The sequence below is a fragment of the Nycticebus coucang genome, chromosome X, assembly GCF_027406575.1.
Source record: "Nycticebus coucang isolate mNycCou1 chromosome X, mNycCou1.pri, whole genome shotgun sequence".
Classification (NCBI taxonomy): Eukaryota; Metazoa; Chordata; class Mammalia; order Primates; family Lorisidae; genus Nycticebus; species Nycticebus coucang.
In genome coordinates, this window is record NC_069804.1 from 12444433 (window position 1) to 12456965 (window position 12533).

The 12533-nt window shown below is 38.8% G+C and overlaps 1 protein-coding gene across 1 annotated transcript; it reads right to left on the reverse strand.

Annotated features, from left to right (window-relative positions):
• Positions 1-2616: 2616 nt before the first annotated feature.
• LOC128578365 (40S ribosomal protein S24-like) lies at positions 2617-3070 on the reverse strand. The gene has a single exon (XM_053580952.1). It carries the CDS (start codon positions 3068-3070, stop codon positions 2678-2680), a length of 393 nt encoding a protein of 130 aa, XP_053436927.1. The 3' UTR covers positions 2617-2677.
• Between the last annotated feature and the right edge of the window lie 9463 nt (positions 3071-12533).

Sequence of the window (12533 nt, forward strand, 5' to 3'; positions counted from 1 at the left end):
CAAGAGACATGAATAGAACTTTCTCTAAAGGTGACAGACGAATGGCTAACAAACACATGAAAAAATGTTCATCATCTCTATATATTAGAGAAATGCAAATCAAAACAACCCTGAGATATCATCTAACCCCAGTGAGAATGGCCCACATCACAAAATCTCAAAACTGCAGATGCTGGCGTGGATGTGGAGAGAAGGGAACACTTTTACACTGCTGGTGGGACTGCAAACTAGTACAACCTTTCTGGAAGGAAGTATGGAGAAACCTCAAAGCACTCAAGCTAGACCTCCCATTTGATCCTGCAATCCCATTACTGGGCATCTACCCAGAAGGAAAAAAATCCTTTTATCATAAGGACACTTGTACTAGACTGTTTATTGCAGCTCAATTTACAGTCGCCAAAATGTGGAAACAGCCTAAATGCCACCAACCCAGGAATGGATTAACAAGCTGTGGTATATGTATACCATGGAATACTATTCAGCCATTAAAAAAAATGGAGACTTTACATCCTTCGTATTAACCTGGATGGAAGTGGAAGACATTATTCTTAGTAAAGCATCACGAAAATGGAGAAGCATGAATCCTATGTACTCAATTTTGATATGAGGACAATTAATGACAATTAAGGTTATGGGGGGGAAAGCAGAAAGAGGGATGGAGGGAGGGGGTTGGGGCCTTGGTGTGTGTCACACTTTATAGGGGCAAGACATGATTGCAAGAGGGACTTTGCCCAACAATTGCAATCAGTGTAACCTGGCTTATTGTACCCTCAATGAATCCCCAACAAAAAAAAAAAAAAAAGAAAATTGTTCAATTTGATGAACTGTGCTTTACCTAGATAAAAACGTGATGTATTTTCAGAATCAATTCCAACATTTGCTGGGCCTATTTTCTCATGATATATCTCTCTAGGCCTTAGTTTTCTTCATCTGTAAAAGTTGGACAGTAGCTACCTCACAGGGGTATTGTAAATACGAAGTTGAGATGATGCATGTAAAATACATCTAGCACAGAGCAGGGTACATGATACAAATTCAGTAAATTACTCTCCTACCCCTACCCCTCCCAGCTGTCAGCGTTCTGTTTGTTGCTTATCCAGAGACAGAAAGTTAGATCATTTTGTAATACTGACCTTCAAAGAAAGTAATTATGGAGATTTTAGGGAAAACTGCAAGCTTCTGAAATCCTTGGATAATGAGTACTATGTCTTTCTCCAGGGATGTTGAGGAAGGCAGGGTGGGAGCAGTGGGCTGCAGTGTGTGCTTAGAATTCCTTACTACTTCATCCTTAGGATAGGGATCATTCTTCTATCTCATTAGGGAGGCCCTACACGTGGGCCTAGAGGAGCTGGCTGGCTTCTGCAGGATGACCTTGGGGGCTGTGATTAAATGGTCAGACAACCTCATGAGAGATCTAGAGTTTAGGTGGCTGGGCCTTAATTTCTGTGAAAGTCATGTGGTCCTAGGATATAAGAATTACATGAAGAGAATCAAGTTTCAAGGTCTTTTGAGTTAGAGGGAAAATGTATGTATATATCTGATGAGTCAAAGAAATACAAAATTAAATCAAATGAGGTAATCACAGTGAAAGCAAAAAGAGTCTAAATCTGGTTTGAAAATGTGATTTAGAGGAGAAAGGTGTGGGTCCAGTTTCAGTCTTCTATAAGATGCCAGCCAATTCACCCAGCACCATTTTTTAAATAGGAAATCTTTCCCCCAATTTATATTTTTGATAGGCTTATCAAAGATCAAATGACGATAAGTGTCTGGGTTCATCTCTTGGTTTTCAATTCTGTTCCATACATCTATCTCTCTATTTTTGTGCCAGTACCATGCTGTTTTGATCAATCAGTAGATTTATAGTATAGTCTGAAGTTAGGTAGTGATTTCTTTTTATTTCTGGGTAATGTCTTGGCTATTCGAGGTTTTTTTCTGTTTCCATGTAAAACTAAGTACTAATTTTTCCAGGTCTTTAAAGTATGACAGAGGTGCTTTAATAGGGATTGCAAGCAGGGGAAACACTTGAAAAAATTGCCCTGGGAGAATATTTTATGAGGAAGACCCACCAGGCAATTGAAGCAACATCAAAAATACATTACTCGGATCTGATCAAACTAAAAAGCTTCTGTACTGCCAAGAACACAGTAAGTAAAGCAAGTAGATAGCCCTCAGAATGGGAGAGGATTTTTGCAGGTTATATTTTTGACACAGGTCTAATAGCCAGAATCCACAGAGAACTCAAACTTATTAATAAGAAAAGAACAAGTGATCCCATTTCATTGTGGGCAAGAGACATGAACAGAAGCTTCTCTGAAAAAGACTGGTGCACGGTTTACAGACACACGAAAAAATGCTCATCATCTTTAATCATCAGAGAAATACAAACCAAAACCAATTTGAGATACCATCTAACTCCAGTAAGAGTAGCCCACATCACAAAATCCCAAAACTACAGACATTGGCATGGATGTGGAGAAAAGGGAACACTTCTGCACTGCTGGCGGGAATGCAAGCTAGTACATTCCTTTTGGAAAGAAGTTTGGAGAACACTCAGGAATCTATTTTTTTTTTTCACATGAAAAGTCTTTATTAATCCTCTTGTGAAAAATTTATACAACGGCTGCAGATAACATCACTGTAGAGTCTTTAATCCTTCGCCTGTTATCCAATCTCCAGCTCACTTTTTGCCAGCACCAACATTAGCCTTTGCAGTCCCCCTGACTGTCTTCATTCTGTTCTTGCGTTCCTTTCGCTGCTTTCTTGATGTCTTTTTCTTCTCATACAGGCCATGCCTTGCAAGTCTATGTTTGGGTTCATTTTTCTTTGCATAATCCAAAGAATCGTAAATCATGCCAAAGCCCGTTGTCTTCCTACCACCAAAGTGAGTTCTGAATCCAAATACGAAGATGACATCAGATGTGGTCTTGTACATTTTGGCTAGTTTTTCTCTAATTTCTGTTTTTGGTACTGTTGCCTTCCCAGGGTAAAGGACATCAATGACCATTTGTTTCCTCTGAAGTAGTTGGTTAGTCATGAACTTCCTGGTCCGGATAGTTACTGTGTCGTTCATGATGGCAGGCCACACTCAGGAATCTAAATGGACCTGTCGTTTGATCCTGTAATTCCTCTACTAGGTATATATTCAAAAGACCAAAAATCAGTTGGCAACAAAGATATTTGCACCAGATTATTCATTATAGCTCAATTCATAATCGCCAAGTCATGGAAGAAGCCCAAGTGCCCATCGACCCATGAATGGATTAATAAATTATGGTATATGTATACCGTGGAATACTATGCAGCCTTGAAAACAGATGGAGACTTTATCTCTTTTATGTTTACATGGATGGAGCTGGAAAATATTCTTCTCAGTAAAGTATCTCAGGAATGGAAAAAAAAATCCAGTGTACTCAGTACTACTATGAAACCAATTTATAATCACTCACACTTTCATATGAATGAAGAATCACAACTATAGCCCAGGATGAAGGAGGGAAGGAGAGGGAGATGGGAAAGGAGGGGAGTGGTTCAATAGAGGGAGGGTTAATGGTGGGACCAAACCTATGGAGCATATTGCAAGGGTACAAGTCAAATCTATCAAGTATAGAACACAATGTCTTAACACTGTGATGAAGTAAATGAGGTGAAAGCTATGTTAATTAGTAGGATATAAGCACTCCAATTTGTACGAATAATCAACACATTGAATCCCACAAAGGCATAAATGTATTCATGATCTATGTATATATGACTTAATAAAAGGAAAAAAAGAAAGAAAAAGAAAATGTGACTTAGAAGAATATGTCAGTCCATTTGAAAGTTTTGGAGTTGTTACAGAGAATAAGTCGGGCCTGGTCAGTCCCATTAATGCCGCAGTCAAAAATTCGATGTATGTTCTGGCCAACCTCTCCCAATTACATGGGAAACTAATATCTAAACTGTGTGGAATGATATAACTTTTTTAGCACATTAACAGCCTCTAACTCTAGGAAAATTTAGAATTGAGGATAAGAATGTTTCAAATAATCAGGATAGTAGTATTACCATTTTTGTTTTAAAGCACTAATGTATACTGAGAATTTTAAGTATTTGTAATGTTTAAAAGAATTTAACCCCTTTATGTGTTGGACTAGACCTTTAACTCCAATTTTAAACTATGTAATTGAGTACTAAATTTAGATTTTGATGTTAAACTGCAATCTTACTAATTTTGCTGCCGCGGACCGCCGGTCGATGGGCCTCAGTCCGAGGGTGCTCAGGGTGAACGGTACAGGTTGGTTGAAAGGTCGACGCAGGAAAAAATGACAGACTGCACACAGCACTTGGTGAAGCATGCAGCTGTGAATTTTATTGAGTTTAGAAATTGGTATTTATACTTTTTCTTTCTAAGGTTCAAACAATGTAATCGTTATTTTGCTTATGCTTGTAAATTATCTTTGTGTCTGTATATGTGGTTTATCATGCATTACATGTTTTCAAGGTTTTTGTTTTGGGGAGGTGGTTTATCTTTTCAAGGTTTTTGCTCTAGGGAGGTGGTTTATTTTTAACACCTGGTTACTTCCTCTTATCTAGGAATGTCAAGGCTTGTGACTTCTCTTAGTTCTGTAATTGTTCTCAGTTTCTTATAATTTCTTTTAAAAATAGCTGAACATATTCTTTTACGTATAATGCTTGACTACTTCTATATATATTTTCTATATATTTTTATTCTTATTAGTAACTATACTTTGATTTATAATTAATTGTTTGTTAAACATTAAACTACTCTATTGATTTGTATTACATATGAAAATTAGTGAAGCAAGATGTTTTTCTAAGTAAAGTTTTACTGCAGGTGGTGATAGTGTATGTCATGTTGGAACATCTTGTTTGCTGTGCCTGCATTGTCTCAAGTCACTGACATTTGATGATAGGAACGTGCTATTGCACCGTTCCCCTGGAGACATTGAGTCTCTTCAGGCATTCTTTCTCTGTTTAATTATGGATCAGTAAGTCATTATGTTTATTGTTAGTTTCTCAAGACAAGCAGGCATTCAACTCAACAAACAGGTTTCAGAGCAAAGGTTTCTTAGGCTTTTATGCCGCACCTCGTGAGTCATTACGTTCAACAAAAAGTATGCTAGGCAACTTCTGCGCTGCTGTCGCATACTAGGGGTGCTGGGGGTATCGCTCCGGGGAGCACAGACCACCTACCCATGCGTTTTACAACGCGGACAGCGCCACCTCGCTGCGGCTTGATGCCGAGGGTGCGGCATTTTATAAACAGATTTGAATATTTAGCATATTTAAATATATTATCATATTTTAAGTTTAATTTATTAGATTTATAAGCATTATTTAAGTAATTTGAAAGGTCTGTTTGCAGAACCAAACAATTGTAGTTTTTTTTTTTTTTTTTTTGGCTGGGGCTGGATTTGAACCCACCACCTCCAGCATATGGGGCCAGCGCCCTACCCCTTTGAGCCACAGGCACCACCCCTTTTTTTTTTTTTTTTTTTTTGCCTGGGGCTGGGCTTGAACCCACCACCTCCGGTACATGGGGCTGGTGCCCTATTCCTTTGAGCCACAGGTGCTGCCCCAAACAATTGTAGTTTTTAAAAAAGAGAGGAATTAGAATTATTAAATTTGTATATTTAATTAAAAATACTTAAACATATTCAGTTTAGTTTTAAATGAAACCAACATTATTATTCAAGGACCTTTTATTCCTAAAATTTGCTACCCTTATACATAGAACAAAATTTAAAGTTTTTAAAAACTGAAGATATTAGATTTTTGAATTTGCAACTTTAATAAATTGAATGTTGGTTTTCAACAACACATACAATGTACACAAAATAAGTCACTGGATGCAAGTAGATGGTATTGCTGATAGGAGTGATTTTTCCTTTCTTCTGTGCTTTTTTCCCACCCCCCCGCCACCTGAGGGGTGAATCAAAGATAATTCACAAATTCTTTGAAACTCCTTTCAAGAGCTTTGTGTCTCTTCCCTTGGATCTGGGTAGGTCTGTGCCTCCCTGACCAACATTTAGTAAGGTCAATTATGTAGCTACTCAAGCCTCAGCAATGCCATCTCTGGGGGTCCATTCCAGGGAAAGACACCTATGTGTGTACAGGGAGACATGCTGAAGGATGTTCATAGTTATGTGAACAACTGACAGCACCATCCGTAGCAGAATGGATACATAATTTGTGGTATACTCAGGCATGGAAATACTCTACAATTCAGGGGTGTCCAACCTTTTTTCTGCCACTCATTGGAAGAAGAACAGTTATCTTGGGCCACACATTAAATACACAAACACTAAAGAAAGCTGCTGAGCAAAAATAAAGGTCCATGCATACTTTTTGTGATATCTGATACCACAGATAAGCAAAAAACAGGCCTCAAATAATCTGCCTGTGGCCCATGGGCCGTAAATTGGGCATCACTGCTAGAGAAAAGGAAATGAACTGGAGTTACACGTATCAACACTGACATGTCTCACAGATGTAGAGCTATGGAAAAGTAGCAAAATGTACTACAGAACATCCTACAGAATGTAGAAAAGTGTTTCTCAACCCTTTTTTCATTATCACCTTTCAAAAGAGCCTCTTTAGACATTATTTTCCTAATCCTCCCCGTAAAATTTTAATACTACAAATGTACTGTATATCTGTTGTTACACTCTATGCATAGCTTTGCTTTAAACTTGAGCTGAGTAAGATCCTGCCTCCCCCACATCCTGAACAAATTTTCACCCCCTCGGGGGCTATATAGTCTTGTTGAGATTGTTTGATTAGAAAAATGCAGGATACTCTTTATGTAGTGTTGAGAGCAGTGTTTTCCAACCATTTTTATCTCATGGTACACTTGAACCTATAGTTAAACTTCCATGGCACATTTAAATTATGTTGATCCAAAAAAGAGTGAAAAAAAGAATATACTTACTGTGCTTTGAACTTCTCTCAAAAACAATTTAATTAATGATCTTTAAAAATGTTTGAGGTACACCTAAGATCCTCTCATGGCACACCAGTATGCCATGGCACACTGGTTGAATATCACTGGTTTAGAGTATGCAAAGCAGTAACATTTTGCTTATGGATACATACATGTGTGGCAAAGGCAAAAAGAAATGCGTGGGAATGATAAATACCAGTTTCAGGAGAGTGGTGACTTTGTGAGGACAGGGGAAAAAGGAAAACGAAATTGGGGAAGGGTGCACAGGAGGCCTTGGGTGCGCTGGTGGATGCCTGGGTACTGTTGATGGTTCCAGAGGGTGGGGCTGTAGACCTTATGCTTCCTACATATTGGGATTTATTAGATTTCCTCTACCTGAAAGTTTCTTCTGAGCTCACATTTAAAAAGTCTCTTAAAAAATAAATTTAGCAGACTTAGTCACAAACATAATGTGATAAAATGCAATCAATAGTCACTGGTATATTTTTAGAAATCTGGCTGGAAATGGCATAATGTTAACATGAGGTAGTCTATCGCAGGTGGAAACTGCCCTTCCCTCCAAGCGAATCTGCAGATATGGATGAACTCTTGCAATCGTCGGTGCATTGGGGGAGGGGCAGGAATCAGCTGGCATATATAATCTTAATAGAAATTTGTAGACGATAGCAATTTACATAATAATGAAGCAAATCCCACAGGTTTGGAGCATGGAACACTCACTATAGAGCCTATAATTTCTTAATTAGGTTCATAGAATAGCTTTCATGAAATATGCATTTGTATGTTTTATTTTTCCTTTATAACACAAGGCTAAAAATACATATGCAGCATTACCCTTGGAATGAACATCCTACAGATCCACAGTTCAGTCTTTGTGCACTGAGTAGTGGCTTAAAATGAGTGTATTTGAAATATGTCATCTGCCTCTGTGAGGCCCATGGCTCGACCTGCCTTCATCCAATGATTTTATGTCATGATGGAGTCTGAAGATGAGCTCCATATAATTTGTACAACCCCCCAAATTTTAGCTTATTTTGTCATATTAGGTATTTTAGGTTTTGGCTTACTAAAATACTTTTTACATATGCTGCGTAAGTATACTTGCATATCTTTGTGTGTCTATGATATAAAAAGAAGTATATATAAATATCCATTTCTACAGCATTTGTCTTCATAATAAGACCAAGCAGGAACAGTTTTGGTTTGTACACACCAAATATATAAGATTTTACATAACTTACTCTGTTGTGTGGTAAGGAAGTTCACTATAATGTGGCAATATAATTTCTTTCATAAGTTATGTGGTACTTCAGTATGCAACCACATGAGAGTCTTCCTTTCCCATAGCAATTCCTAGGAAAGAGGCTGCTACAAGTAGCTATCATAACTTATTTTCAGATGAACCTTTATTCACATTACAGGCAGTTTATAAGGGAAACATTTAACAGGTAGCATCCCAAGGCCAGAAGTGCCTTCCTTTTTGCCAAGGATTGAGGTGAGATTTACAAGCTTCCTTTCCAAGCTTCTATGTGATGGACAGTATACACAAAGTATTAAAAGGCATGTCTGGTAGGGAGGAAGGAATGGAGAGTTTCCTCTTCTTAGGAAATCCCTGTCTAGGAGGACCCATCCCATGGATGAGAGATATGAAGATGGAGAGTTCTTCATCAAATGCCACCTGAGTCCAGGAAGGGCAAAGACAGAAAGTACCTGACTAGATTCTAGCCTTGGGACAACATAACCCTGTTGATTAAGGCAAATATCGCCCTGTCAATGTCCTAGACTTTAATGAATTGGGGTTTTCATGCCTTGTATTGGGAGGAGCCTTTGGGGAGAGAGGTTGAAGATGTTCTCACTAATTCTTAGTCATTAAGTGAAGAGGCTGGCTGTCCCTTCTTGTACAGAAACAAGGGGGTGTGTGAGTTGATGTGGAGAGGTGATGTAAACATCCCTCTTCCACCACAGCGTGGATTCAGTAGCCCCAACCAGAAGGGCATCCATTGAATTGGGGCCTCTGAAATATGCTGTTCATTTAATATGGTGGCAGAGGATAGACATGAACATTTGTTGAGCAACTACTATGTTCTAACAATTCTATATACTTATCAAATTTCAACATTATAATTTAGTACTTACAGTAATCAAGGGCAGTGACATCCCCACTAGGTTAGGATCTGAAGTTGGCTAGGAAGACATTGTGGTCAACATTATCCTTGAAAAGACCTTAGGAAAAGTGTCACACTGCTAAGAGGTTCTCTTGGTAAGCTCAACACGACCATGTTTTTCTCCAGCTTTGGAACAGAATTCTGATTTTTGCTTTTTAGTTGAACATGAGTAAAATAGTTTTCTGTTTAGGGAATATATTGCATATAAAATATGTTTTTAAAAACTAGAATTACATTTAGCTTAGTGAGATGCTAATACTTTAAGAAGTAGTAAAAATGGGGGCCACACAAGGTGCAGCCACACATTGATGTTTTTTATCTCACACTCACTGTGGACCATGCACTTACTGAGTGAAATGAGGCAGAATGGTATTTTCTTCTATCTTAATTTTGATTTTTTTTTTAGCCAAGATCATATAATTGAATTTTTTTACTTGTGCATATGGTATGACTGCGTTGTAATGGTGTATTATCTCAAGTCTCAGTGGCTTAACCCAACAAAGGCATATTCCCCACTCACAGAAAGTCTGGTAGGAGACAGTGACTCCTCAAGGCTGTTTCCATCCTGTGCCTTTGTCATATTATCCTGTAGCCTTTGTGACCAATTCTCCAGAGAGGAAGAGAACTGAAAGGTCACACACTGGATCTCAAATGCTTGGGCTCAGAACTAGCACATGTCATATGCTCACATTCCATTGGATAAAATTTGGGGCATCATCTCTCTGACTTTAAAGGAGCTAAGAAATATCAGAGAGCACATGGATATTCAGAAGGCAGTAAACGTCTCTGCCATGAATTGTTAATTTATTTAATAAGGAATGACTGTGCACATCATTGTTCTAAGCACTTTATATGCATTATTTCATTTACTCTATGAGTTAAATAGTATTCCAAAGTCACCCAATTCATAAATGACAAGCTAGGATGTGATCTCACCTTTATAAATCTTCAAAGCCACTAATCCAAGTATCTGTTATTGAGTCATACCTTACCCCTCTCATAGGCCTGTTGGTCATGCCTAGAATTTAATATGAATTGTGGTATATCTTTTTTTTTTTAATTAAATCATAGCTGTGTACATTGATATGATCATGGGCCATCATTCACTAGCTTTACAGACCGTTTACCAAGTTTCACATATACCCTTGTAAGATGCACCGCTGGTGTAATCCCACCAATCCCCTTCCCTCTACCCACCTCCCCTCTCCCTCCCCTCCCTTTCCCCCTTCCCCCTATTCTTAGGTTGTAACTTGGTTATAGCTTTCATGTGCAAACCCTAAATTAGTTTCATAGTAGGTCTGAGTACATTGGGTACTTTTTCTTCCATTCTTGAGATACTTTACTAAGGAATTGTGGTATATCTTAGCCATAGGATATGAGTTGGTTTATGATGGTGTTTTCCAACTTTTTTTTTATCTCATGGCACACTTGAACCTATAGTTAAACTTCCCTGGCACACTTAATTTATGTTGGTTAATAAAAAGAGTAAAAAAGAGAAATACTTACTGTGTTTTGTTTGAACTTCTTTTGAAAATAGTTTAATTAATGATTTTTAAAAATTTTCTAGGCACACCTAAGATCCTCTCCCAGCACACCAGTGTGCCATGGCACAGCAGTTGAAAATCACGGTGTGTGATTTAGGTAAGCTATCTGGTCCTGGGAGAAGTGTTTTCCAGGTGTTTCTTTTGGATGTATGTGAACATATGTTTTGTCCACTCTGTCTCTTTAAACAAGGCTATTATCTCCTATTATTTCCTCTTTCCCCCCTGAAATGTGTTCTTTTCTCCTCTCTTCTTTAACCAATAACTTTTGACTTATCTCAGCATTAAAAGTCTGTCCATGTTTACATGTCTACTGGAAAATAGAAAGATACTTTCAAGTGGAGGCCATGGCTAGGTAGGAAAGGACATAGTAAACGTTGGCCTGCGTTAGGGAGAAGTAGAGAAATTGAGTGGTAGCAACAATGAGTTGAATCACATTTTTTAGTTTATAGCAGGATTTATCTCATTGGCTAAATTATTAACTGGACTGCAGGCTGCCCTGTAGAAAGGGAAATTTTGCTGAGTATAGAGGTTTGATATTGAAAGCCAAAGGAGGGTCATGCCCCAGAGAAGCCCCTTTTTAAAAAAGTGGATATTCCAGGAGTGGATGTAATGACAAAAGTGAGTGTGGTCTGATGCTGTGAGGACATAGGGACATTTACTTCAATTGATAAGATGTTGCTTAAGGCTTGAAGTTCCACAGAATGTGGTTTCAGAGCTTTGGTGAGAAGAAAGTGGTCAGATCTTGGAAGGAAGAGGCAGAAGTATACTCTACTGGATCACATTCAGATTCTGAGATTGCTGAATGGGACCCGAGAATTCTTTCTCAGCCCTCAAGTTAGGAAAGACCCTATTTCTGTAGGGTATGTAGGAGTTGCCCTTCTCTATTTAGAGTATTTCTTGGCAGCCCGATCACCCAGGATCCAGGTGGGGTATGTAGGGCCATAAGGCAAAGGCTTGTATAACAGTCTAGGCACTATAGATGTTACATGAGACAACTCCTCAAATCTCAGTGGCTTAACATAATAAAATGTTCATTGGGATGGTTTATTGGGGAGAGTCTGCATCACAGAGTCAGTCAGGGACCCAGGCTTTTACCTTTTAGTGGCTTCACTATTAGAGCCTCAGAGTCCTCTGCTATGTCCTCTATATCACTCTGGAACATAAGGGAAGAAAAAGAAAGACTGGGGGATTCTTGTGGTATATCTCTATAGGCCAGGCCTGGAGGCAGTGCACATTTATGTCCGCACAATTCATGGGCCAGATCTAAGGCATTTGGCCACACCTGACTGCAAGGGAAGGAGGGATATGTAGTCTAGCTGTGTGCCCCAAAGAGAGGCTTGGTTTGGTGAACACCTTGCCAATCTCTGCCACGATCAATATGAGCAGAAAGCTAGCATCTTCATAGAGTGCTCACTTTTGTACCTGATGGGGAACCAGTAATTAGGACTACATACCAGCGGCCAGGAGAGCCCTAATACTGTGTGTCAGCCTCAAGTGGAGCATAGCTTAAGGCAAGGAACCCTAAATCCTTGACACCCACAGGCTACAATACACTAGTGTTAAATTAGTAGCTTTCTGGAAAGAAATGGCTCCCAGCCTATGAGGAGGTAGACAGTGAATTGTTCTGGAGCTTTGGGGATCTTACTGATGACTTTAGCAGTGAGTGCAGCAAAGCTTAAGGGAGAAGCTTCAGTAGTAGAAGAGTTGCTAGACCCTGACAAATGTCTTGACACTATATTACCAATAGGAAAGTTAAGACATTGCAAGGATTTGTATGTTGGGGAAAATGATAATAGCTCACCTTATGTAGTGCTCACTGTGCATCAAAAACCATGCTAAATGCTTCACCTTCTCCATATTCTTCAGCCTCATGATGGTTCA